The 27,268-nt window shown below is 39.5% G+C and overlaps 1 protein-coding gene across 8 annotated transcripts in view; it reads right to left on the reverse strand.

Moving 5' to 3' along the window:
* The window catches only part of AAGAB (alpha and gamma adaptin binding protein), an 84,808-nt gene that overhangs the window by 51,197 nt on the left and 6,343 nt on the right, over nt 1-27,268 (reverse strand). For all 8 annotated transcript variants that reach the window (XR_011258069.1, XM_069595472.1, XM_069595473.1 and 5 more), the window contains exons 2-4: nt 12,467-12,657; nt 12,240-12,336; nt 11,813-11,902 (exon numbers count right to left, since the gene is read on the reverse strand). Coding sequence is in view for 7 of the 8 variants with exons in the window: in XM_069595472.1 (XP_069451573.1) it covers nt 11,813-11,902; nt 12,240-12,336; nt 12,467-12,657 (378 nt within the window). In the remaining variant the exon portion in view is untranslated. The remainder of the gene's footprint in view (nt 1-11,812; nt 11,903-12,239; nt 12,337-12,466; nt 12,658-27,268) is intronic.

The following is a 27,268-nucleotide window of genomic DNA, read 5'->3' on the forward strand; positions in this document are numbered from 1 at the left end:
CAAAGAACACACAGACTGGACGCGAGGGGACGGAAAAAGACGTATCATGCAAATGAAGATCACAGGAAAGCAAGAGTTGGCAATACTCATGTCAGACAAAACAGACTTTAAAGCAAAAGGCATAAAGAAAACTAGAGGAGGACACTATATGCACCCAATACAGGAACACCCAAATACATAAAACAAATAATGACAGACATAAGTGAGAAATTGATGGGAATACAGTAATACTAGGTTGGCCGAAAGGTTCCCTTGGTTTTTAAGTAACAATAACAGACCCATTTTTCAATCTCACCAAGAACTTTACTGAACAACGTATTCACTATTCTGTTCTAGTATTTTCTGCCATTTTTCAGGAAACCTCATAATTCCACCTCCCCAAAACTTTGTATCTTTTTGAGCAAAGAACTCTTCCAGGTGTCTTTTACAATCATCCAGGGAATTGACATTTTTTCCATTAAGAGAATTTTATAAAGACTGAAATAAATGGACATCCGAAGGTACAATATCTGGTGAATATGATGATGAATCAGAACTTTCCAGTCAAGTTATAACATTTTTTGCCTACTCATCAAAGAAACATGTGGTCTTGAGATGTCCTGATGGAAGATTATGCATCTTCTGTTGACTAATTCCAGACACTTTTCGTCTAGTGCCGCTTTCACTTGGTCTAGGTGGGAGCAGTACTTACTGGAATTAATTGAGCTCCAAAAGGAGCTCATAGTAGAGGACTCACTTCCAATCCCACGTATACACAACATCACCTTCTCTGGATGAAGACCAACTTTTGGTGCGGCTGGTAGTTCCATGATCTCTTGCTCTCTCTTTCATTCCACATTATTGTACAGTATCTACCTTTCATTGCTTGTCACAAATTGTTTTTAAAATGGGATGTTTTCATTATGTTTAAGTAGAGTCACATGTGAAAATATGATCGACATTTTTCTCACTTATGTGGAACTCAAACATGAAAACCATAAGAGAAATACTATGAACAATTTTATGGCAACAAATTCAACAGCGGAGAAGAAATGAACAAGTTTCCAGAAAAATACATCCCATTAAAACTGAATCAAGAAGACGATAATTTGAAAAGATGGGTCACTGGTAGTGAAAGAGAATCTGCCATTGAAAAAACAAAAACTCCCTACAGATGCAAGTCCAGGTCCCGGTGGCTCCACAGGCGAATTCTACCGAATATACAAAGAGCTTTTATCCTTCTCAAACTCTTCCAAAAGACTGAAGAGAAGGGAACACTACCAAAGACACACTATGAAGCCACCGTCACCCTGATGCCAAGCTAAACAAAGACACCACCAAAAAAGAAAATTACAGGCCAGTATCTTTGATGATATTATGAAGTACAAAATGAAGCAGGGCAAAGGCTGATTCACAGTTTTCCCAAGAGAATGCACTGGTCATAGCAAACACCCTCTTCCAATAACACAACAGACGACTCTACAAATGGACATCACCAGATAGTCAATAGCGAAATGAGACTGATTATAATCTTTGCAGCCTAAGATGGAGAAGCTCTATACAGTCAGCAAAGGGGCTGACTGTGGCTTAGATCATCAGCAACTTATTGCAAAATTCAGGCTTAAAATGAAGACAGTAGGGAAAACCATTAGGCCATTCAGGTATGACCTAAATCAAATTCCTTATGATTTTGCTGTGGAGGTGACAAATAGATTCAAGGGATTAGATCTGGTAGACAGAATACCTCAAGAACTATGGACAGAGGTTTGTAACACTGTACAGGAGGAAGTGATCAAACCATTTCCAAGGAAAAGAAATGCAAAAAGGCAAAAATGGTTGTCTGACGAGACCTTATAAATAGCTGAGAAAAGAAGAGAAGTGAAAGGCAAAGGAGAAAGGGAACAATATACCCAACTGAATGTAGAGTTCCAGAGAATAGCTAGGAGAGGTAAGAAAGCCTTCTTAAGTGAATAATGTGAAGAAATAGAGGAAAGCAACAGAATGGGAAAGATGAGAGCTCTTCAAAAAACCAGAGTTACCAAGGGAACATTTTATGCAAAGATGAGCACAATAAAGGACAAAAATGGCAAAGACTTAACAGAAACAGAAGAGATTAAGAAGAGGTCGCAAAAACACACAGAAGAACTATATAAAAAAGATCTTAATGACTCGGATAACCACAATGATATGTTCATTTACCCACAGTCAGACATCCTGGAGTGTGAAGTCAAGTGGGCCTTAGGAAGCATTACTACAAACAAAGCTAGTGGAGGCTACAGAATTCTAACTGAGCTATTTCAAATTCTAAAAGATGATGCTGATAAAGTGCTGTACTCAATATGCCAGCAAATTTGGAAAACTCAGCAATGGCCACAGGACTGGAAAAAGTCAGTTTTCATTCCAATTCAAAAGGACAACGCCAAAGGACGTTGAAACTATCGCACAATTGTACTCATTCCACATGCTGGCACGAATGCTCAAAATCCTTCAAGCTAGGCTTCAGCAGGACGTGAACCAAGATCTTCCATATGTACAAGCTAGATTTAGAAAAGGCAGAGGAAACAGAGAACAAATTGCCAACATCTGCTGGATCACAGATAAAGCAAGGGAATTCCAGAAAAACATCTACTTTTGCTTCATTGACTATGCTAAAGCCTTTGACTGTGTGGATCATGACAAACTGGAAAACTCTTAGATGGGAATATCAGACCACCCTACCTGCCTCCTGAGAAACCTGTATGCAGGTCAAGAAGCAATAATTAGAACCAGACATGGAACTATGGACTAGATCAAAATTGGGAAAGAAGTACATCAAGGCTGTATATTGTCACCTTGATTATTTAACTTATATGCAGAGTATATCATGCGAAATGCCGGGCTGGATAAGTCACAAGCTGGAATCAAGATTGCCAGGAAAAATATCAACAACCTCAGATATGCAGATGATACCATTCTAAGGGGAGAAGTGAAGAGGAACCAAGGAGCCTCATGATGAAGGCGAAAGAGGAGAGTGAAAAAGAGCTTAAAACTCAACATTCAAAAAACTAAGATTATGGCAGCTGGTCCTATCACTTCATGGCAAATAGAAAGGGCAAAAGTGGAAACAGTGACAGATTTTACTATCTCTGATTCCAAAATCACTGTGGATGGTGGCTGCAGCCATGAAATGAAGACGGTTGGTTGTTCCTTGGAAGAAAAGCTATGACAAACCTAGACAGTATATTAAAAAGCAGAGACATCACTTTGCTGAGAAAGGTCCATATAGTCAAAGCTATGGTTTTTTCAGTAATCACATACAGATGTGAGAGCTGGACCATAAAGAAGGCGGAGAGCTTAAGGACTGATGGTGTTGACCTGTGCTGCTGGAAAAGACTCTTCAGATTCCCATAGACAGCAAAGAGATTAAACTAGTCAATCAATCCTACAGGAAATTAACCCTGAATATTCACTGGAAGGACTGATACTGAAGCTCTAATACTTTGGCCACCTGATGTGAAGAGACTACTTATTGGAAAAGACTCTGATGCTGGGAAAGATTGAGGGCAAGAGGAGAAGAGGGCAACAGAGGATGAGATGGTTGGATGGCACGACCAACTCAATGGACCTGAGTTTAAGTAAACTCTGGGAGGTACTGAAGGACAGGGAAGCCTGGCATGCTGCAGTTCATGGGGTCACAAACAGTCAAACACAACTTAGGGACTGAACAACAACAATAATCTCTGATGAACACAGACGTAAAAATTTTCAAAAAATATTAGCAAACTGAATCCAACATCACTTCCTGGCAAATATATGGGGACAGTGGAAACAGTGGCTGACTTTATTTTTCTGGGCTCCAAAATCACTGCAGATGGTGATTGCAGCCATGAAATTAAAAGACGCTTACTCCTTGAAAGGAAAGTTATGACCAATCTAGACAGCATATTAAAAAGCAGAGACATTACTTTGTCAACAAAGGTCCATCTAGTCAAGGCTATGGTTTTTCCAGTGGTCATGTATGGATGTGAGAGTTGGACTATAAAGAAAGCTGAGTCTCGAAGAACTGATGCTTTTGAACTGTGGTGCTGGAGAAGACTCTTGAGAGTCCTTGGACTGCAAGGAGATCCAACTAGTCCATCCTAAAGGAGATCAGTCCTGGATGTTCATTGGAAGGACTGATGTTGAAGCTGAAACTCCAATACTTTGGCCACCTGATGCGAAGACCTGACTCACTGGAAAAGACCTTGATGCTGGGAAAGATTGAGGGCAGGAGGAGAAGGGGACAACAGAGGATAAGATGGTTGGATGGCATCACCAACTCAATGTACACAGGTTTGGGTGGACACGGAGGCCTGGTGTGCTGCGGTTCATAAGGTCACAAAGAGTTGGACATGACTGAGTGACCGAACTGAACTGAACCCAACAACACATAAAAAAAGATCATATACCATGGCCAAGTAGGATTCATCCTAAGTTCACAAGGATGGCTCAACATATGCAAATCAATGTGATACGCCATCTCAACAAAAGATAAAAACCGCATGGTCATCTCAATAGATGCAGAAAAACCACCTAACCAAATACAACATCCATTCATGATAAAAACTCTTACCAAAGTGGGTATAAAAGGAACATATTTCAATATTATAAAAGTTATTTATGACAAACCCACAGTCAATATAATACTCAACAGTGAAAGGCTGATAGCCTTCTCTCTAAAATCCAGAACAAGGAGGCACACTATCATCATTTCTGTTCAACACAGTATTGGAAGTCCTAGCCACAGCAACCAGACAAGAAATAAAAGGTATCAGAATACCTTTTATCAGGAAGAGGTGAAAATGTCATTATTTGTAGATGACATGCTACCATAGCAGAAGATCCTAAAGACTCCACACAAAAATGACTAGAATTGATAAACAAATCCAGCAACTTAGCGAGATACAAGATTAACATACAGAAGTTAGTTGTATTTCTTTACACTAACAGTGAAAGATGAGAAAGGGAATGTAAACAAACCATCCCATTTAAAATTGCATCCAAAAAATTACTTAGGAATAAATCTCACCAAGGAGGTAAAAGACGTACTTATATGCTAGAAACTACAAAATATTAATAAAGGAAATTAAAGATGCAACCTAAATATCCATAGACAGAAGAATGGGTAAAGAAGATGTGGCCTACATACACAATGGAGTATTACTCTGCCAACAAAAGGAATGAAATAATGCCATTTGTAGCAACACGATGGACCCGTGTTGATTTGTATTGTATTTCAGATTCCACATATAAGAGATATCATATGATATTTGTCTTTCTCTTTATGACTTACTTTGCTTAGCATGTTGTATTATTTGAGGTCTGGGAGGGTTCTGTGTGATACACACACTTCCTTTTTAAATGTTCTTTAATGATGATTCGAAGAAATGGAAAGATGTCCCACGCTCTTGGATTGGAAGATTTAATATTGCTAAAATATCCATACTACATTGGGAGACTGGGCTGATGTGTGAGCACTGCCATGTGTAAAAGAGATAGCTAGTGGGAGTGCAGCTCAGTGTTCTCTGATGATCCAGATGGAATGGGGAAAGGTGGGGGTGGAAGAGAGGTCCAAGAGGAAGAAGATATATAGCTGATACATAGAGCTGATTCACTCCATTGTACAGCAGAAATTAACACATTATACAGCAACTATACCCCAAAACAAAGGCCATACTACCCAAAGCAACCTACAAATTTAATGCAATTCCTATTAAATTACCCATGTCATTTTTCACAGAACCAGAATAATCCTAAAATGTATATGAAACCATAAAAGACCAGGATTGCAGAAGCAACCCTGAAGGCAAAGAACGAAGCAGGAGGCATAACGTATCTACAAAACAAAAACACAGAGAACAGACCTGTGGGGTGGGAGGAGGGGTGCAGTGGGAGGCTGGGGTCAGCGGAAGCAAAACATTGCACACAGAATGGAAAACATCAAGGCCCCTCTGTACAGCACAGGAAACTAAACTCAGTATCCTGAGATATTTCCCACCACAATTTAGAAGCATATAAAACAGCATGTATTGGCACAGAAACAGAAATATGCATCAGTGGAACAGAATAGAGGCCAGAAATAAACCCACACACCTATGGTCAATTAACCTTCAACAAAAGAGGCAAGAATATACAATGGGGAAAGACAGTCTCTTCAGCAAGCGGTGCTGGGAAAGTTGGACAGCCACACGTAAAACAATAAAGCTAAAATATACCCTCTCACCATACACAAAAATAAATTCAAAATGGCTTAAAGACCTAAATATAAGACAAGACCCCATAAAACTCCTAGAAGAGACCATAGGCAAAACATTCTCTGAGATAAATCATTTTATGTCATAAATCTCTGACATAAAACCTATGTTTTCTTAGGTCAGTCTCCCAAGGCAATAGAAATAAAAGCAAAAATAAACAAATGGGACCTAATTAAACTTATAAGCTTTTCCAAAGCAAAGGAAACAAAACAAAAAGACAACCTACAGAATGGGAGAAAATATTTGCATATGATGTAACTGACAAGGGCTTCATTTCCAAAATACATATACAGTTCATACAACTCAACAGCAACAAAAAAACAAAAACCCAATCAAAAAACGGGCAGAAGACCTAAACAGACTTTTCTCCAAAGAAAACAGACAGACAGCTAACAGGCACATGAAAAGATGCTCAACGTCATTAATTATTAGAGAAATGCAAATCAAAACTACAACAAAGTAGTACCTCACACAAATCAGAATGGCCATCATTAAAAAGTCTTCAAATAGCAATTACTGCTATTAGAGGGTATGGAGAGAAGGGAACCCTCCTCCACTGTTGCTGGGAATGCAAATTGGTATAGCCACTGTGAAAAACAAACGAAGATTCCTCCAAAAACTAAAAATAGACTCATCTTATGATCCATCAACCCCACTCCTGGGCATATACTCAGACAAAACTATAATTCAGAAAGATACATGCAAACCTATGTTCACAGCAGCACTATATACAATTGCAAAGACAAAGAAACAAAGTAAATGTCCACAGAGAGATGAATGGGTAAAGAAGATGTGGTCTGTATACACCATGGAATATTACTCAGCCACCAAAGAGAAGGAAAGAACGCCATTTGCAGCAACATGGATGGACCCAAAGATTACCGTACTAAGCAAAGTAAGTCAGAAAGAAAAAGACAAATACCATATAATATCACTTTTATGTGGAATCTAAAATAGGACACAAGTCAACATATCTACATAACAAAAACAGACTTGTGGTTGCCAAGGGGGTGGGGGTGGGGGAAGAGACGGAGTGGGAGGCTGGGGTTAGCAGAAGCAAACCATCACATAGAGAATGAATAAGCCACAAAGTCCTACTGTATAGCACAGGGGACTATACTCAATATCCTGAGATATTTTCCACCATGATGGAAAATAATATAAAAAAGAATATACATATATATACTCATATATATTCTTGTATACACACAACCACACCACCTCCCCCCCCCGCCTTCCCTGGTAGCTCAGCTGGTAAAGAATCTACCTGCAATGCAGGAGACCCTGGGTTCAATTCATGGGTCGTGAAGTTCCCCTGGAGAAGGGACAGGCTACCCACTCCAGTATTCTTGGGCTTCCCTGGTGGCTCAGACAGTAAAGAATCCACCTGCAATCTGGGAGACCTGCGTTTGATCCCTGGGTTGGAAAGATCCCCTCGAGGAGGGCACGGCAAACCACTCCAGTATTCTTGTCTGGAGAATCCCTATAGACAGAGGAGCTGGCAGGCTCTAGTCCATGGGGTCGCAAAGGGTCAGACACAACTGAGCAACTAAGCACAGCACATACATATACACACACAACTGAATCACTCTGTTGTACAGCATAAATTAATACAACATTGTATATCAACTATGAAAAGTGTAGTTGCTCAGTTGTGTCTGACTCTTTGTTACCCCGTGGACTGTAGCCCCTGTCCATGGGATTCTCCAGGCAAGAATACTGGAGTGGGTTGCCATTTCCTTCTCCAGGGGATCTTCCCAACCCAGGGATCGAACCTGGGTCTTCTGCACTGCAGGTAGATTCCTTACTGTCTGAGCCACGACTTTAATTAAAATATATTCTAGAAACTAAATTAAATAAACACACAGTATAAAGGTTTATATAGTAAAGTCAACCTCATTACCTCACCAATGGAATCCACTTATATTCCTCTGAAAATGTTAGTTTCCATCAATTACACAATCCTGGGATTGTACTAGTAATACCAAACTTGGCTACACAATCCTGGGACTGTACTAGAAATACCAAACTTGGCTATTCATAAACAATGAGTTTCCCAAGGGCAGGAAAGGTCCTCTTGATATGCTATAAAATCCAGTAAATGCCCCAACTTTCCTCATTGGGAACCATACAGTGATAATTACTGTTTATAATAGATATCTAGATAACAATTTCTTGATGAGAAATAGCTTAAGAGTGAGAAGTGAAATTACTATAACCATAAGAGACAGGCAAGGGGTCATTTAAAAAAAGAAAGAAAAAACCACAAACACTGACAACTTAGTTTAATTAGTTCGGTATCGGTACTATCTTCCTTCTGGAATTTGACACTAAAAATAACAGGGCAGTAATCCTAGTCAGCATACCAATAATAAGGCAGTATCTTTATCTACAATGTAGATATGAGTGTGCACAAAGGAAATGAAAATCCTTCAGCTGAGTCTTACAATACTCATGTGGAAAACAGCAGCAGAATCTAAAAGTTTTCATGTGGTTTAAAAAGTTTTTTAAGAGTTTACAGAGCACAGTCCGTACAGAACCTGTCTCTAGTGGCCCGGCCCAGTCCTGGGTGGTTTAACGGGGAAACAGCACAGAAACAGAAGTCATAAGATCTGAATGTGAAGCCACGCTCTGTAACTTATTAGCTACTTGATTAAGGGCAAATCGCTCATGCTATTCTCAAAGAAAAGTGGGGATCACATCACTCTGAGTGCCTTTCCCATGGCACAGACGCACTGGAACTGATGACTCGCTGGGGTAACCTTTGCCTCTAAACTGGAAACTCCTTGAAGGCACGAGTCATGTCTGACTGAATTCATTATTCTCACTACTTAAACTAACATAGTGCCTAAAAGACAAGAGGCTTTTAAATACCATCCTACCAACCTAACAGAAATATAGGAAGGATTAAACCGGAAATACTCAACAAAGACAAGATTATCATCATCAGTGTTTAAATGAAGAAATAAAAGCTATGTTTATCTTAACTTTCAGTGATTCAAGTCTTGAAAGAATAACTAATACTTCAGATGATATATAACCAGGAGCCAAAAATATGAGAAGAAATAAAGAATTAGAATCAATAAGATTAATTTAATATAAATAAAGATAAAGTCTCATATTGATGTTTGACTAATACATGCCAATAAACGAGAGGGTATATGTGGGAAATGATGAGGGTATATGGGATGAGGATACATGGGAAAAAACAATGAAGGTATATGGGAACAATACATGCCAATAAACAATGAGAGTATATGGAATAATACATGCCAATAAATGATGAGGGTATATGCAAACAATTGGCACTGAAACATTCTAGGAAGGTTTTAGTTAACTTACTGAAAGACAATATGTTGAAATCTACTTTTAAGCTCAGTTAGGGAATTCCCTGGCACTCCAGTGGTTAGGACCCCACATTCTCACTGCCACAGGCCAGGGTTCAATCCCTGGTCAGGGAACTAAGGGAGAAGGCAATGGCACCCCACTCCACTGATCTTGCCTGGAGAATCCCATGGATGGAGGAGCCTGGTAGGCTGCAGTCCATGGGGTCGCTGGGAGTCAGACATGACTGAGTGACTTCACTTTCACTTTTCACTTTCATGCACTGGAGAAGGAAATGGCAACCCACTCCAGTGTTCTTGCCTGAAGAATCCCAGGGATGGGGGAGCCTGGTGGGCTGCCGTCTATGGGGTCGCACAGAGTCGGACACAACTGAAGTGACTTAGCAGCAGCAGCAGCAGGGAACTAAGATCCTGCAAGCTGTGCAGCACAACCATAAAAAAAAAAAAAGAGTCCATATACAAGACACAAAATCATAATAAAGGAACAAAACTGAATAATTAAAAAAAAGATTATGCTGAATACAAGAACATTATTCACTATGGTTAATTTATGTTGATGTACAGCAGAAACCAGGCTTCACTGGTGGCTCAGATGGTAAAGAATCCACCTGCAATGAGGGAGACCTGGGTTCGGTCCCTGGGTTGGAAAGATCTCCTGGAGGAGGGCATGGCAAACCACTCCAGTATTCTTGCCTGGAGAATCCCCATGGACAGGGGAGCCTGGCAGGCTACATGGGGTCGCAAAGAGCTGGACACGACTAAGCGACTATGCACGCACACACACATAGCAGAAACCAACACAATACTGTATAGCAATTATCCTCTAATTAAAAATGAATAAATGTTTTTTAAAAAAGGAGCATTATCCAGACAAGGGGTAAGGGGGCAGCATAGCAAGACAGAGGAGCAGAGATTCCAAAATGAAAACAGATAAAGAAAATGACTCAAATGTTGATTCGCAAGGACAATAGGAAAAAGAGAACATTCTTGTGCCAGAAATAAGCAATCACACGCATGCTAGCGTGTAAAACAGGGTACAAGTTTCAAGAATTCTAGAAAAACATGGAAGAGAAATTATACTTAATAATTTCCAATATTCTAAAAAATGTACAGGGAGAAAAATCAGCCTTTTTATTTCATTTTTGTCCTCTTTTTCTCTGGTGGGGCTTTATTCCTGAAGGTAACAACACTTTGGAAAAAATTCTAAGTCAGAATATAGAAAAGTGTTTCTTAATTTCTTTTTAAAAAAAAAAAAGGTTTCACATAATGATTACTTTTAGCCTCTCTATGCACTTTAATTCAAGTTGGCTGCCCTACTTAGAATGTCTTTTGCAACAACTAGCATCTCCCCACCAGTCCTCTAGCTCTAAATCCAGTACCTTCTCTATTTCTTTCCCATGGATTAGCTTAAAAGTTCAAGTTCACAGTGCCAATGCATTCTTTGAACTTCTGAAGCAAAATAACCTCTTTGATCTCTGAAACACCATAGCACCATGATTTATATTTTTTATAATACTTAGGAAGTTCCATGTATTCAGTAATTTGTATACAAGTTGCATCTGTTGTACCAGATTATAAGGTTTTGGAGGCCAAAACTGCCTTATCTTGGTAGACTCCACAGTAGCTAGCACAGTTGTACTTGGAAGGAAAAATACGAGAAGAAGCATGGGGGAAGGGGAAAAAAGAGGGGAAAGAAATAGAAGGTCTAAAATACAGTAGAAGGAAGGTAAGTACAGAGTTACCACCCCCCAGGGGCAGGGAGACATTCTGTGTCTATTTGTGGTTTCAAATGTCCAAAAGACATACAAATAGTACCGACATGCCCCCTAGGGTCCCTAGGCATTCAGCCTCAGGTTACTAGAAATTCAAAATAAGAAACATAAACTTTATAACTATCTATGAATTAGGCCAAACCCTCTTTTTTTGGCAGCAAAGAAAGGATATGAGATTGGGGAAATGACTGAGATTTAAGGTAGAAATCTCTATCCATAAGAAAAACAAACATGTCAAACATCCTAAAGTGGGTGGTAAAACCAAATCAATGGATTATTCGATCAACAGTCAGACTGCATCAATGGATTCTGCATAAATCTTTTCAAAAAGCTAGGGAAAAATACTGTGTTTTGAATATCACTTTGATTCTTCTTCCTTGAATTAAACTAATCTCTCATCTCTTAATACAAAATCTATGTTTTCTCCAGACATAAAAATACTTACCATCTTCCTCAGGCAACTCTTCCGGACTAAGTTCTACCAATTCAAAGCCATGTTTGATACACCACTCTTGAGCTTTCTGTCGATTCACACCTAAAATAACACGTGAAAGAGTCTTCATAAACAAATAAATAAATAAAACATGAATGTCGCTGCAACGCTCTCCACAAAGTGTTAATCTCTAATGTCAATGTTATTCTAAAGGCATCCAAAACAAATTAATAAAAAGAAGATGACTTTTCAAACCCCAAGTGTCCATTCTTAAAAAATTAAAATACTGCAAGAGAAAAAGCTGAAGATATTTTTGCAAGGTAGCACAATCATACAAGACATGCTGTTCATACAAGACATACTGCTCTGAGCTAAGGAAACCAATGTTTTGTTTACCAAGGAATGGCAAACATACGTACCGCCTACTGCTGTGCCTTACCGTTCTCAGATACTCTATCGCAAACCAAGATCATCACCTCAGGTAACCATGACTCTGCCAGAGGAAGCCAGGAGGAAACACTATCAAGACCACATTTCTAGAGGGATAAAAAATATACGAACAAAAACAGAAAAAGAGACATTAAGAGAACTCACAGAAAATGCAAAGGGGAAAGAAAAAGCACAAAATAATTTTTTATTCAAGATCCAAGGAAAACAAAATCTTACTTGCGTGCTGTCAAAGTAAACCACAAATGCTTGGACAGACTCTGCAATCTCTGCGCTGACTAGAAATTTGTTTGGCACCACACACAGGTTGATATCTGCTGAGTAGTATTTATTATCGATGGTCCAGGGATAAAACCTCACAGCATCATCGGCAGTCACTTCCACAACAACATCTTCTGTTCCAAGAATATCTAAATAAATGACACAACATTACCATGGAAAGTGCAAAATCAATATACACTGGTCAAGCTTCTCAGTAAAATACCATATTAAAAAGGCATTTACTTCTGCTGCTTCTCTTTAGGCAAGGATTTCGAAGTTTTCAAAGCAGATCCCATTTATTATGCTATTTTCTTCTTTGATAATTTGACTGTAATAGTGACATAATTCAATTAATTGGCATTTTTCTCTAAGAATACAAAAACTAGGGAATTCCCTGAAGGTCCAGTGGTTAGGACTCTATGCTTCCAATGCAGGGGACATGGGTTCAATCCCTGGTCAGGGAGTCAAGATACTTCATGCCACCTGGCGCAGCCAAAAAGAGAAAATGAAAGCTACTGTGACCAGATTAGACAGTACTAGAGCACAAAACAGTCGTCTAATGAAACACCCACTAAAGGGCGTGTGGAAGAGAAAATCTAACAGTTACATTTATTTTATTGCTTACATACTTCATGGCAGCTGAAAGACTAAGAAAAGTCAAGAATATTTAACTATTCTGTACTCAATGCAAGCTAAAAGGAAGGTGGCAGCAAGGCTAACCATTAACAAAATGGAAGGGCTACACACAGTCCCTACACCAAACGCTGGCACATTAACTAATAAAATAAAAGAATGGATACTGATGAATGACCCCATTCCATTTATATTCAGCCTTGTTAGAGTCTTTGGAAGCCAATTCAAATTCTTGTTGACAAAGATACTTTTGGCAAATGTTAATATAAAAGAGCCAAGAATATTAAATGATTTAGGAGAGAACCGAATCTTTCAGAAATCCATGTATAGTAAGGGTATAACTTTCAAAATTCTTCGAGTAAAAGCCAAGTCAATGATGAACAAATACAGCTGTGGTCATGGGACCACTGGAGCATTCTGCTTCTATAAAGTCATGTGATATTTAGAACCGGAAGAGACACCAGAAATTGTTCTAACCCAAACTCCCATCTCTCATACCCAAATCTACACAGATGTAGGAAATGAACTTAGAGATCTAAAATGGCAAGCCACTAACTGGGTTATTATAAGAATATACGGCAAAATGGCCACAAACTCCTTTTTAATACATACTAAGATGAACATACATATGAGCCTCCAGGTGGCTCAGTGGTAAAGAATCTGCATGAAACGCAGGAGATGGAGGTTTGATCTCTGGGTCAGGAAAATCCCCTGGAGAAAGAAATGGCAACCCAGTCTAGTATTCACGCCTGGAAAATTTCAAGAACAGAGGAGCCTGGCAGGCTATATAGTCCATGGAGTTGCAAAAAGAGTCAGATATGACTTAGCGACTAAAACAACAAGATGAAGATATAAAATATTCCTCAAGGAAAGAACAAAGCAGGAGGCATAACCCTCCTAGACTTCAGACAATATTACAAAGCTACAGTAACCCAAAGGGAAAGGCACTGCCATAAAAATAGGCATATGGATCAATGGAACAGAATAAAGAGCCCAGAAATAAATCCACACAACTACGGTTAATTAATCTTTGACAGATGGCAAGAATGTACAATGGAGAAAAGACAGTCTCTTCAGCAAGTGGTACTAGTCTCTTCAGTCACATGCAAATCAATGAAGTTAAAACACACCCACACACCATTCACAAAAATAAACTCAATGACTTACAGCTGCAAATATAAGACACCATAAAACTCGTAGAAGAGAACACAAGCAAAACACTCTCTGACATAAACCATAACAATGTTTTCTTAGATCAGCCTCAGTTCAGTTGCTCAGTCATGTCCGACTCTTTGTGACCCCATGGACTGCAGCATGCCAGGCCTCCCTGTCCATCACCTCCCGGAGTTTACCCAAACCCATGCCCGTTGAGTCAGTGATGCCATCCAACCATCTCATCCTCTGTCATCCCCTTCTCCTCTCCCCTTCAACCTTTCCTAGCATAAGGGTCTTTATCAATGAGTCAGCTCTTTGAAATAGGTGGCCAAAGTACTGGAGTTTCAGTTTCAACATCAGTCCTATCAATGAACATTCAGGACTGATTTTCTCGGATAGACTGGTTGGATCTCGTTGCAGTCCAAGGAATTCTCAAGAGTCTTCTCCAACACCACAGTTCAAAAGCATCAATTCTTTGGCACTCAGCTTTCTTTATAGTTCAACTCTCACATCCATACATGACCACTGGAAAAACCATAGCCTTGACTAGACAGACTTTTGTTGGCAAAGTAATGTCTCTGCTTTTTAATATGCTGTCTAAGTTGGTCATAACTTTCCTTCCAAGGAGTAAGCGTCTTTTAATTTCATGGCTGTAGTCACCATCTGCAGTGATTATGGAGCCCCCTCAAAAAAAGTCTGACACTGTTTCCATTGTTTCTCCATCTATTTGCCATGAAGTGATGGGACTGGATGTCATGATCATAGTTTTCTAAATGTTGAGCTTTAAGCCAACTTTTTCACTCTCCTCTTTCACTTTCATCAAGAGGCTCTTTAGTTCATCTTCGCTTTCTGCCATAAGGGTGGTGTCATCTGCATATCTGAGGTTATTGATATTTCTCCCAGCAATCTTGACTCCAGCTTGTGCTTCATCCAGCCTAGCGTTTCTCATGATGTACTCTGTACATAAGTTAAATAAGTAGGGTGACAATATACAGCCTTGACATACTCCTTTTCCTATTTGGAACCAGTCTGTTGTTCCATGTCCAGTTCTAACTGCTGCTTCCTGACCTGCATACAGATTTCTCAAGAGGCAGGTTAGGTGGTCTGGTATTCCCATCTCTTCCAGAATTTTCCAGTTTATTGAGATCCACACAATCAAAGGCTTTGGCATAGTCAATAAAGCAGAAATAGATGTTTTTCTGGAACTCTCTTGCTCTTTCAATGATCCAGAAGATGTTGGCAATTTGATCTCTGGTTCCTCTGCCTTTTCTACAACCAGCTTGAACATCTGGAAGTTCACGGTTCACGTATTGCTGAAGCCTGACTTGGAGACTTTTGAGCATTACTTTACTAGTGTGTGAGATGACTGCAATTGTGCGGTAGTTTGAGCATTTTTTGGCATTGCCTTTCTTTGGGATTGGAATGAAAACTGACCTTTTCCAGTCCTGTGACCACTGCTGAGTTTTCCAGATTTGCTGACACATTGAATGCAGCACTTTCACAGCATCATCTTTTAGGATTTGAAATAGCTCAGCTAGAATTTCATCACCTCCCACTATCTTTGTTCACAGTGATGCTTCCTAAGGCCCACTTAACTTCACATTCCAGGATGTCTGGCTCTAGGTCAGTGACCACACCATCGTGATTATCTGGGTCATGAAGATCTTTTTTGCACACTTCTGTGTATTCTTGCCACCTCTTCTTAATATCTTCTGCTTCTGTTAGGTCCATACCATTTCTGTCCTTTATTGAGCCCATCCTTGCATGAAATGTTGCCTTGGTATCCCTAATTTTCTTGAAGAGATCTCTAGTCTTTCCCATTATATTGTTTTCCTCTATTTCTTGCACTGATCACTGAAGAAGGCTTTCTTATCTCTCCTTGCTAGTCTCTGGAACTTTGCATTCAAATGGGTATATCTTTCCTTTTCTCCTTTGCTTCTTGCTTCTCTTCTATTCACAGCTATTTGTAAGACCTCCTCAGATAGCCATTTTGCTTTTTTTGCATTTCTTCGATCAGTCTACCAAGGCAATAGAAATAAAAGCAAAAATAAACAAATAGGACCTAATCAAACTTACAAGCTTTTGTACAGCAATGGAAACCATAAATAAAACTAAAAGACAGCCTATGGACTTAGAGAAAATATTTGCAAATTATGCAACTGACAAGGGCTTGATTTCCAAAATATACAAACAGTTCATATAAATCAATAACAAAAAAACAACCCAATCAAACAATGGGCATAGGACCTAAACAGATACTTCCCCAAAGAAGACACACAGATTGCAAACACATAAAAAGATGCTCAACATCATTAATTATTAAGAAAAATGCAAATCAAAACTACAATGACCAGCATTAAAAAGGCTGTATATTACAAATGCTATAGAGGGTATGGAGAAATGGGAACCCTCCTGCACTGTTGGGAGGAATGTAAGTTGGTGCAGCTACTATGGAAAACAGTATGGAGTTTCTCAGAAAATAAAAATAGAATTACCATAGGATTCAGCAATCCCACTCTTAGATATCTACCCAGACAAAACTATAATTTGAAAAGATACATGCACCCCTATGCTCATAGCCACACTATTCTCAACAACCAAGACATGGAAACAATCTAAATGTCTGTCGACAGATGAATGGATTAAGAAGACGTGGTGCATAATACAATGGAACTCAAGCATTAAAAAAAAATGAAATGATGCCATTTTCAGTAATATGGAGGGACTAGAAATGATCATACTAAATAATTCATGAAAAAAGACCAATACCATATAATATCACTCGTGCAGATTCTAAAATATGATACAAATGGGGGAGGTGGGAAAGAGAGGGACTGGGAGTTTAGGATTAGCAGGTGCAAACTATTATATATAGGATGGATAAAGAAGGTTCTACTCATAGCACAGGGAACTATATTCCATATTCTCTGATAAACCATAATAGAAAGGATTATGAAAAATAATATATATATATATATATCTTGAGAGTCCCTCGGACTGCAAGGAGATCCAACCAGTCCATTCTAAAGAAGATCAGTCCTGGGTGTTCTTTGGAAGAAATGATGCTAAAACTGAAACTCATGCGTACGTTGGCCACCTCATGCAAAGAGTTGACTCATTGGAAAAAGACTCTGATGCTGAGAGGGACTAGGGGCAGGAGGAGAAGGGGACAACAAAGGATGAGATGGCTGGATGGCATCACCGACTGGACAGACATGAGTTTGAGCAAGCTCCGGGAGTTGGTGATGGGCAGGGAGGCCTGGCGTGCTGCAGTTCATGAAGTCACAAAGAGTCGGACACGACTGAGCAACTGAACTGAACTGATATATGTATAACTGAATGACGCTGCTGTACAGCAGAAATTAACATCATAAAATCATCTATACTTGAACAAAATAAATTTTAAAAAATATTCCTCAAACTCACAATTAGCAGGACACAGAAAACTAGAAGTTAAATTTAAAATGCCAGACGTAGGATTATATATATTTGGGACACTGCCATAGTTTCTGCTCAACAAAGATATGTAGAGATTACTTAGTTCCCAAACTGCTAGGAATAACATATAATATATAAAGCAAATATGTGCGAACATGCATTCTTTCATTAGCAAACTTCATCATGTGGTTATTAAGAACTGGAGTGCTGAAAACAAAACTTTTTAATTATAAAAAATTAAATTTCAAATAAATTTAGGAATTTACCTTTGCCATAAGGCACATTTTGAAACTAACTTCCTAAAATTTTTCACCAAAAGTAGAATTGTTATTCTCACATTAACAGAAGGTCTGTGCCACTATTTGAAAATCAGAGTTTACCTTATCTCTTTAAGAAATCAGTAGTTCTTTCTGCTCAATTTCTATCTCAAGTTATAATCTTTTATTAATTATCAATAATGCCACAGTGGTCCCATAACAGACATTATGACAAGCACAGTGAAGAAATAAGCAGCAGGAAGAACACATAAGTTACTAAAATCAAAGATTCTGCTTTCATATAAATGTCTTGCAGAAAAAAAAAAACAAAGAACTCTTAGATCAAAGTCAATGCTGCATCCAAAACTAACATTTCAAACTTCAAGCAGGTGGTATAGCAATATGCCAATAAAAGCACACATGGAAGAACGCAAACTGAACCAAGGGGTGTAGCAAAAAAAAGCATAAACATTTTTTTTAAGGGTAAGACAAGCCACCATATGCAATCAGTCTTCATTCATGGGTAATTTTTTAAAATAATGAATTGACTTGTTTTTTCAAACTGGGGAAGCTAAAGGAGTACAGTGATGAACTTACTGTTGTTAAGGGGAAGCAGAAGGAGCCGGGGACCAGTATTCCTACCAGCACCGCTACAGCCGGTTCTTGATATTTCCTAGATTGGTTGTAGTGTCAGACACTGGAATACAATGTGGATTACATTTTTTTTCCAATCAGTGTCTTCAACTAACATGAAAAAATTAAATCAATGAGGATGTCATATATTTCACAAACTGCAATACAGAATATTTGGATCCATTTAAGGATGGTTCATTTTGTTAATAAATGTCTAGAACACAAGAGGACAATGTGTTACTCAGTGCTCCTAAAATTCCAATTACATATTGTCACTGATTTTCAAACAAGAAGGTATTTACTTAACACGAAGAAAGAAGTTATTTCTTTCTCTTTTCTCTACACTGGTTCTTTCTCTTTTCTCTACACTGGAGAAGGCAATGGCACCCTACTCCAGTACTCTTGCCTGGAAAATCCCATGCGCGGAGGAGCCTGGTAGGCTACAGTCCTTGGGGTCGTGAAGAGTCGGCGACTTCACTTTCACTTTTCACTTTCATGCATTGGAGAAGGAATGGCAACCCACTCCAGTGTTCTTGCCTGGAGAGTCCCAGGGACGGCAGAGCCTGGTGGGCTGCTCTCTTTGGGGTCGCACAGAGTCGGACACGACTGAAGCAACTTAGCAGCAGCAGCAGCAGCACCAATAAGCTGGAAAAATGAATTTCACCTTTCAAAGATTTAGGAGCTGAGTGGGTTTTTTTGTTTTGTTTTCATTCTCTGTGCTGCCTAAAACAACTTGATGGCTCAATTTACTTATCAGATTTTTTTTTCAACATGTTATGTCTCATCTGATACTTTCAGCAAGGCTGCATATGGGCTTTATCATCACATCTGTGCCGTATTAGAACTAGAGACAGAAAAGTGAAGACCGGCTCATTCTAGTTATCATCATCAATATCATAATGCAGGGTTTAATTTAAAAAATGTAAATGTCTACACTAAGCATAGCTTTTCTCCTTCATCTTTTATATTTGGTTTCAAGTGTTCAATGAGTTTATTCTTTTCCAAATTAAAGCAAAAACCACTCAAATGCACTAAGAGTTTATGGAAATGGTCAGTATAATTCACTCATTTCCAGATAAGAAAACTGACAACCAAAAAAAAAAAAAAAAAGCCACCTGCCTAACAGGAGCAGAGCCTAAACCAGAATCCAGGTCACCAGCATCTCTCCTACTCCACTGTGGTCATCACACACCACAATATTTAGCATCTGAGCTAAGTCACATTCAGTGTCTAACAGCCACAAGCTAAAATCAACTGTGGGCCTAAGTATCCTCTGCCTTTTCATGAAAACCAAAAACAACAGCCAGAATGAGGATACCCAAAGACATGAGAGGTACAACTAACCCATCAGAAAACTGTCTACGGGTTTGGGTATTTATATGTCAAAAATGAGTCACAGTGATCTTGTGGGAGTTTTTTGCCAGACAGACTTCCTAGAAAAACCTGCCATGGTCTCTCTTCTTTGCCCTACACGCACGCTAGGTTGCTTCAGTTGTGTCTGACTCTTTGTGACCCCATGGACTGTAGCCCCCCAGGCTCCTCCGTCCAAGGGATTCTCCAGGCAAGAACACTAGATTGAGTTACCATGCCCTCGTCCAGGGGATCATCCCAACCTAGGGATCAAACCCGTGTCTCTTAACACCTCCTTCATTGTCTGGAGGGTTCTTTACCACAAGCGCCAGCTGGGAAGCCCTGCTCCCTGGGAAGCCCTGCACTTGACTGGATTTTGATGGAGTCAAAATGATGCACAAACGCAATCAAGAGCAGCTTCTCGCTCCTCCTGGAGGATGGTGGCCTGTCTCACACACACTGTCGGCAGCCACCCGGTGGAGCTGTAACACATCATTTTTTAAGAGACAAATACTAGGTGATTAATTGCTGGGTCTGTTACTACAAATGGTTTCACAGCTTAAAACAGTTAATTCGCAATGCTTTTAGATGAGAAGTTAAATGTCAAATCGGTTCCAGTAGCAGGTATAAACATTTCCCCCAGCTTTAAGCACAGTATAAATCTCCCTCCCTGGTTGAGAAACTTATGCAGCCATCATTTCTCCAGAAGCTCCTACTTATTCCTCACTTTGGGGGGGAATTTATTTCCCCTACAGTCCCTCCCACACGGGAAGTCAGTGAAGAGATTCAAGAGTTGAAGACAACTATAAGCCAAAGAAGTTTCAGGCCAGCAACTCAAAGACTCCTTCTTCTATCTTGCCCCTCTGTGTACTACTTCCCATCTTTTCTGATGTTCCTTCCCTCAGAAAAAAGTATAAATTTGAAAAGGAATCATGAAAGAAAGGAGGCAAGTAGCTTTCTGTGGTTTAGAATCAATCAGAGGTTAATATTCTCTTTATAGTGAACTAAGAAGCAGACTGCAGATTCAAGGCAAATTTCTCAAGCAGCACAAATATCCAATTTCAAACACACATACATATAAACATAACCTCTACCTTACTCCTTTTCCTCTATCTACTCCAGCCAAAAGAGACCAAATCAGTGCACTCAAGCAACTGATACTCTCTTAGATTATTCCTGCCTCCTTCAGTCGGACAATTAAAGACACTTTTAATACCAGCAGAATTAACGGGCACTTAATTAATCATGATATTCTTTGCGAAGAGTCGTCCAGTAGTTAAATCATATTTTCTATGCCTTGAGGGAAGTGGTAGCTACCATTTCAAGCCAAGATGATCCTTCCAGAAAGCAGTACTCTTCTGAGAATACAGTTAGTTTTATTCTTCCTCACGGACCTGAAACTGCCTTTGCAGCTGAGGATTGTAATCTCCACCCCCAACACCAGTGCCTTTCATGGTACACACTACTCTGGGGACCCACAGTTGCTTCCCTTTCCCTTTGAGATGACAGTACTACTAACCTGAAAAGGCCAGGAAAAGGAGACAGCACAGACCTAGGGTCAGAGGGACCTGTATCTGAATGCCAGACCTGGGTGAGAACGACAAATTAACCTCTCTGTGTGTCAGCTCCTCGCCTGCAACAGGAGACAAAAACACTCCTCAAAGGGAGTGTTAAAGATTAAATAAAAGGACGCACAAGAAGCCCAGGCGGGCACCGGGCACAGAGCAGGCCCGCAGTCAAATCCAAGTCCTCCTCCTCAGCTCAGCTCCTGCACAGGTGAGAGCACTCCTGACTCTAAGAGGCCAAGCTACGCTGCACTGAGGAGAGTGGGTAAGAAACATTAGTTAGGAAGTAACCACCTCCCTTAAGCCGCCCGGGCCCCCCCCCCAAAGTCAGCCTTCTTGAGTTTTTCTTTTCCACTGTTACTGTGCGGACTGAGACAGGAGAGAAAGCAATTAGGAAAATTACAGGAGGCAGCGGAGTCTGACGCCAGCTGAAGGGCAAAGCAACCATGATGACAGAAAAGAGTTGAGCAAAACGTGATTCGGGAGCATACATGACAGCCAGGGCTTTCATTAACCAGCGAGGAGGAAAGCCAGAAATCTTTAAAAATCATCACGGCTCCGTGCCCTTGCAACCAGTGACCATTTCATAACCACAATTTCAGGAGAACGTTGCATAAGGCGGGTGCTGCTCTGTCAAGGACTGTAGCCGTCGTTAACCACCAGATGATTCCCCAATCACTAGGAGCAGCTCACACTGCTGCAGTGGAGAGGGCCTTTGGCGTCTGTGTGCCATTTAAAGGTTAAAACTGCAAGGTTAGGGCTGGGACTTTACAGAGACAAATGTCGGGAAATTCTTATCTGTGATTCTCTGAGTAATCATCCTGCAGCCTCCTGGTGCAGATAAATGCAACATCCGTCTGCGTGTAGATGACAGCTCCATCAGTGGAGCAGTAGTAAGTGGCTGAGAAGAGGAACTGGACTGAGTTAAAGCAATATATGCCTGCTTTAACAAGAGTGCAGCGATTCTGGTTTGCTCACAACACTTAATTACGTCTTCCTCACACACTCCTCTCTGGTCACTCTCTAAAGTTCCATTTCCATATGCTTTGGGGCTTTCTGTATCACAGCGGAAGTTTTAAAAGTGGAAGCAGAGGAAACCCAACTCAGTCCTCCTCCTTTTCCTTAAGTTCACTTTCTTCCAATACCCATCTGGACACGGTTACCACATCTTCAGGTTAAAATAACTGGGACAGTTAGCGAGTTTGGGATGGACAAGTCCACACTGCTATATTTAAAACGGATAACCAACAAGGACCTATTCTATAGCACAGGGAACTCTGCCCAATGTTATGCTGCAGCCTGGATGGGACAGCAGCTTGGGGGAGAATGGATACATATGTATGGCTGAGACCCTTTGCTGTCCAACTGAAACCATCACAATGTCATTTATCAGCTACACCCCAATATAAAATTTAAAAGCTAAAAAAAAAAAAAAACCACCTAGGGGTGGGGGTGTCTCTGCTTGCCCATGAAAGAGCAATATGCACAAAAGAACATAAAGACGCTGGCAGGTAGGGGAGAGAGATTATGGAGAAGTGCCTTAGGAGGACCAAGGAAGAACCACCAGCCTCTAAGTTTCATGGACTTCTTGCAAAGACCACTTTATCAATGCCGGTGGCATAGCTGACAGACAAGTCCTACTTATATTTGGGGAAAGGAGGGGACTTCTCTGAATTCCATTCCTCTTCTCAGAGTTTGAGATACACATCTAAAGCAGTGATTCTTTACTGGGAGATGATCGTGTCAACACCTGGAGACATTTTTGGCTGTCACAACTAGGGGGACGCTACTGGCCCCTAGTGGGCAGAGGCCAGGAATACAACGCATGGGACAGCCCCACACAACAGGGAACTGCTCGGTCCAAAACGGCAACACTGCTAATGTTCAGAAACCCTAATTTAAAGCAAAAGAACTCGTGGCTCTGACTTAACTGTATTCATGAAACAAAATAGAAGTTGTGGAAGGCACACCTGGTTTTATTCTTTCTTACAGAACTGAAGCTAGACCTTTTACAGCCAGGCACAGTAACCTCCCACCCCAGACATAAATGCCATTCATTTGCATCTGATCAAAAACCTATCTTAAAAGTATTCTTTAATTCTTTTAACCGTAAAAACTATCTGGCAATTAATCTTAGATGCTTTGAAAATAATTTATAAATGGTGGTTTTCTGAAGAACACATAAGCCTGAACAGGACAATTATGAGATGAAAATAATTTTTATACTCAAATGGTAATGTTCATAAACAAATCAGCATCACATAATAAAACCTCACACCAAAAATACTGATGTCAGCTCAATTTGACAACAGAATCTGCAGCAGATGTTAACTGATTCTGAAAGAAGGTAAACATAAAGATGAACCTCCCAAAACAGAATAAATTCAATGAAGAACATTTATTCTGTAGTCCCGGTATGCATGCACTGAAAATAAGCTTGGTCCAATGAAAAACATTACAAAGGTAACAGACCCAACATCCCAGTACCCAAAGGTTCTTCAAAACAGGTTAAAATCATAACTGGACAACACACAGTCAAAGGATCATAGAAAAAGAAAACTAAGATATCAGTAAATTGGACTTCATCAAAACTTAAAATTTCTGCATTTCAAGATACCATGAAGAAAACCAAATGATAAGCCACAGAAAGGGAGAAGACAGTCACAAATTACATACATGATAAGGAATTTGTATCTAGGATACATAAAGTACTTACAAATTCATTAAGAAGAAGATAAAGGTTTTTTTAATGGGAAAAAAGCAAGATATGGAAACAACCCAAGTGCCCATCAACAGACAATTGGCTTACAAAGATGTAGTATACATATATAATGGAATATTACTCAGCCATAAAAAAGAATGAAATATTGCCATTTGCAGCAGCATAGACAGGCCTAGAGAATATTACACTCAGTGAAACCAGAGGAAGACAAATATTATACAATATAACTTATATGTGGACTCAAAAAATAATAACAAATCTATATACAAAACAGAAATAGACTCATAGACATAGAAAACAAACATGGTTACCAAAGCAGGGAGAGGGGAAAGAAATTAGGAGTACAGGACTAACAGATACAAACTACTATACATAAAATAGATAAGCAACAAGATAGCACAGGGAATTATATTCAATATCTTATAATAACCTATAATGGAAAATTATCTGAAATATATATATATAACTGAATCACTTTGCTGTTGTTTAACACAACATTGTATTGTAATTCAACTATACTTCAATTTTTTTTTTTAATGAGCAAAAGATGTGAATAAACTTTTGACCAAAGATATATGAATGGACTATATACACATGAAAAGATTCTCAACATCGTCAGTTACTAAGAAAATGCAAATTAAAACCACAACGAGACACTACCTCACTCCCACTAGAATGAAATTGAAAATACTAACTGGAAATACAAACAAACACAACTGTTGTCAAAAACGTGGAGAAACTGAAACTCTCATACATCTTCCCCAGTGGCTCAGAGGTAAAGAATCCACCTGCAGTGCAGGAGATGCGGGTTGATCCCTAGGTCAGGAGGATCCCTGCAGAAGGAAATGGCAACCCACTCCAGTCATCTTGCCTGGGAAATCCCACAGATTGAGAAACCTGGCAGGCTGCAATCCCTGCGGTCGCAAAAGTCGAACATGACTAAGAGATTAAACAACACCACACACTGCTGATGGGAAAGGTAAAATGGTACCGCCACTCTGGAAAAGTCCAGCAGTTTCATAAAAGAATACAACAGTTTCTTAGAAAGTCCACAACGGCATTCATATTATTATTATTCATAGCATTTGTTCATAATAGCCAAAAACTGGAAGCAACCGAATGTCTACCAACTGATGAACAGGTAAACAAAATGTGACCTAGCCATACAATGGAATATCAAGTACATGCTACAACAGGGATGAATCTCAAAAAGATCAAGCTAAGTCAAAGAAGCCAGGCACAAAAGACCACATATTGCATGATTCCTTTTATATAAAATGTCCAGAAAGGGCAACTGTATAGTGGTGGGAGGTATTAGTGGCTGCGCAGAGCTGGGGCTGGGAATGAGGAATGACTGCGAACAGTTAGGTTTTCTTCCAGGACGAGAGGAATGGCCTACACTTAAAAACAGGTGGATTTTACAGCATTTAAATTACACCCCAATAAAGGGGCTTGGAAGAAAATCACGGAAACTGGGCGATAATGCTCTCACTTTATGGATAAGGTAGGTGACCGAGGCACAGGATTTAGACGCTGAGAACAATGACAGCACATGCAAAGACAGTTAAGTATCTGTGGGATGAAAAATTAACCTGCTTAAAGTCAGGTAGCCAGGAAGTGGGTAGAACTCAGTGCTCAATTCACAAATGTTTTCCCCCCAAAGTCCTAAAAATCCCAGCAGACTTCAGACAGAATGGTAATTCTCTTACATGAGCATAACAGTGTTATTCCCAAATGATCCTGCTCATTTTTCTGCTCTGAGCATACTGATTTTGATTCAGGTACAATACTACTTTACCCCTGTGTAGAACCAGCTTTCAGGTCTATGTACAAAATTAAACCCTAAATAGGTCATTTGTTACTGAACCTGAAACATCACAAAGGCTCTTTAAGAGTTCCACAGCAATCCTCTCTGTCTTAATATACCTTAGTCTTGCTTCTTGGATAAGTAATTATCAGGGAAATGTTTGTGCACTGGCTCCAACATAAATACAATGTCATGTCCAGGATTCTCATTCTTGCCAGACATATTTAAAACAATTTTCATACTTATAGCTTTAAAAAAAAATGGTTTCATATCAGATTTCATTATTTATTGAGTGTTACTATTTGCTAAAAAATTATTCAGGGCAAAAGGCAGCAAGTTGTTTAAATCAAATGACAACTGCATATGTTCTGGATGTTTTTACCTTTTGCTGCGCAAAAATAAGCCATTGAGTGGCCCAGAAAGAAAGGTCTGAGTTTTGACACACTCAGTTCTCCAGGAAGATGCAGTACTCTCAGTATCATGAACGGTTTTGTGCACCACAGTCTGATGCGCAACACTTCCCCACTGCTGTTCTCCTCCTGCTCCCCAACCTCCGTTACTGGGAAGACAAACACCTTATAATCATTTAACTCATCCACAATGGCTAAAGGATTAGTCAAGCACTTCATACAAATTCTCTACTCAATGGCTTAAAAAAACAAATTGGGCAACAACAGAGGCATTTTCATTTATTACTTAACTTACCATAGTTCATCTACTAAGGCTCCAACTATCACAAAAGAAAAGGTATAAACTTATTTTGAACCATGAAAGTTCTCAATGTCGTAGTAAAATCTTCTGTAATTTCTCCTGTCCCTCAATTCACCTTGAAGACAGACAGCTCTGGCCACCAGAAAGTTCGTATTTCATACACACAAAAGATAGAATTGAATCTTGGCTCCCCAACTTTTATGGCCTAAACAAACTTAGAAAATCACAATCTCTTTGAGCTTTAATTTTACATACACCTATACACACACACAGACACACAGAAAGATAATATGAACGTGTTTTAAGTCCCCTTTGAGTCTGGAGAGGATGTGAACTTATATTTAATCTTAAGGTTGATGACTTAATATTCCTCATTCAATAAAGATAAAAATCTTGAGCCTTCTCTTAATGTTATTTGAAAATTAAATATATTAAGTATTATAGTTGAAAACAAATCAAAGTTCCTCCACTACCATTTGAAATCATCCT

This window comes from Ovis canadensis, chromosome 7 (genome assembly GCF_042477335.2).
Source record: "Ovis canadensis isolate MfBH-ARS-UI-01 breed Bighorn chromosome 7, ARS-UI_OviCan_v2, whole genome shotgun sequence".
NCBI lineage: Eukaryota > Metazoa > Chordata > Mammalia > Artiodactyla > Bovidae > Ovis > Ovis canadensis.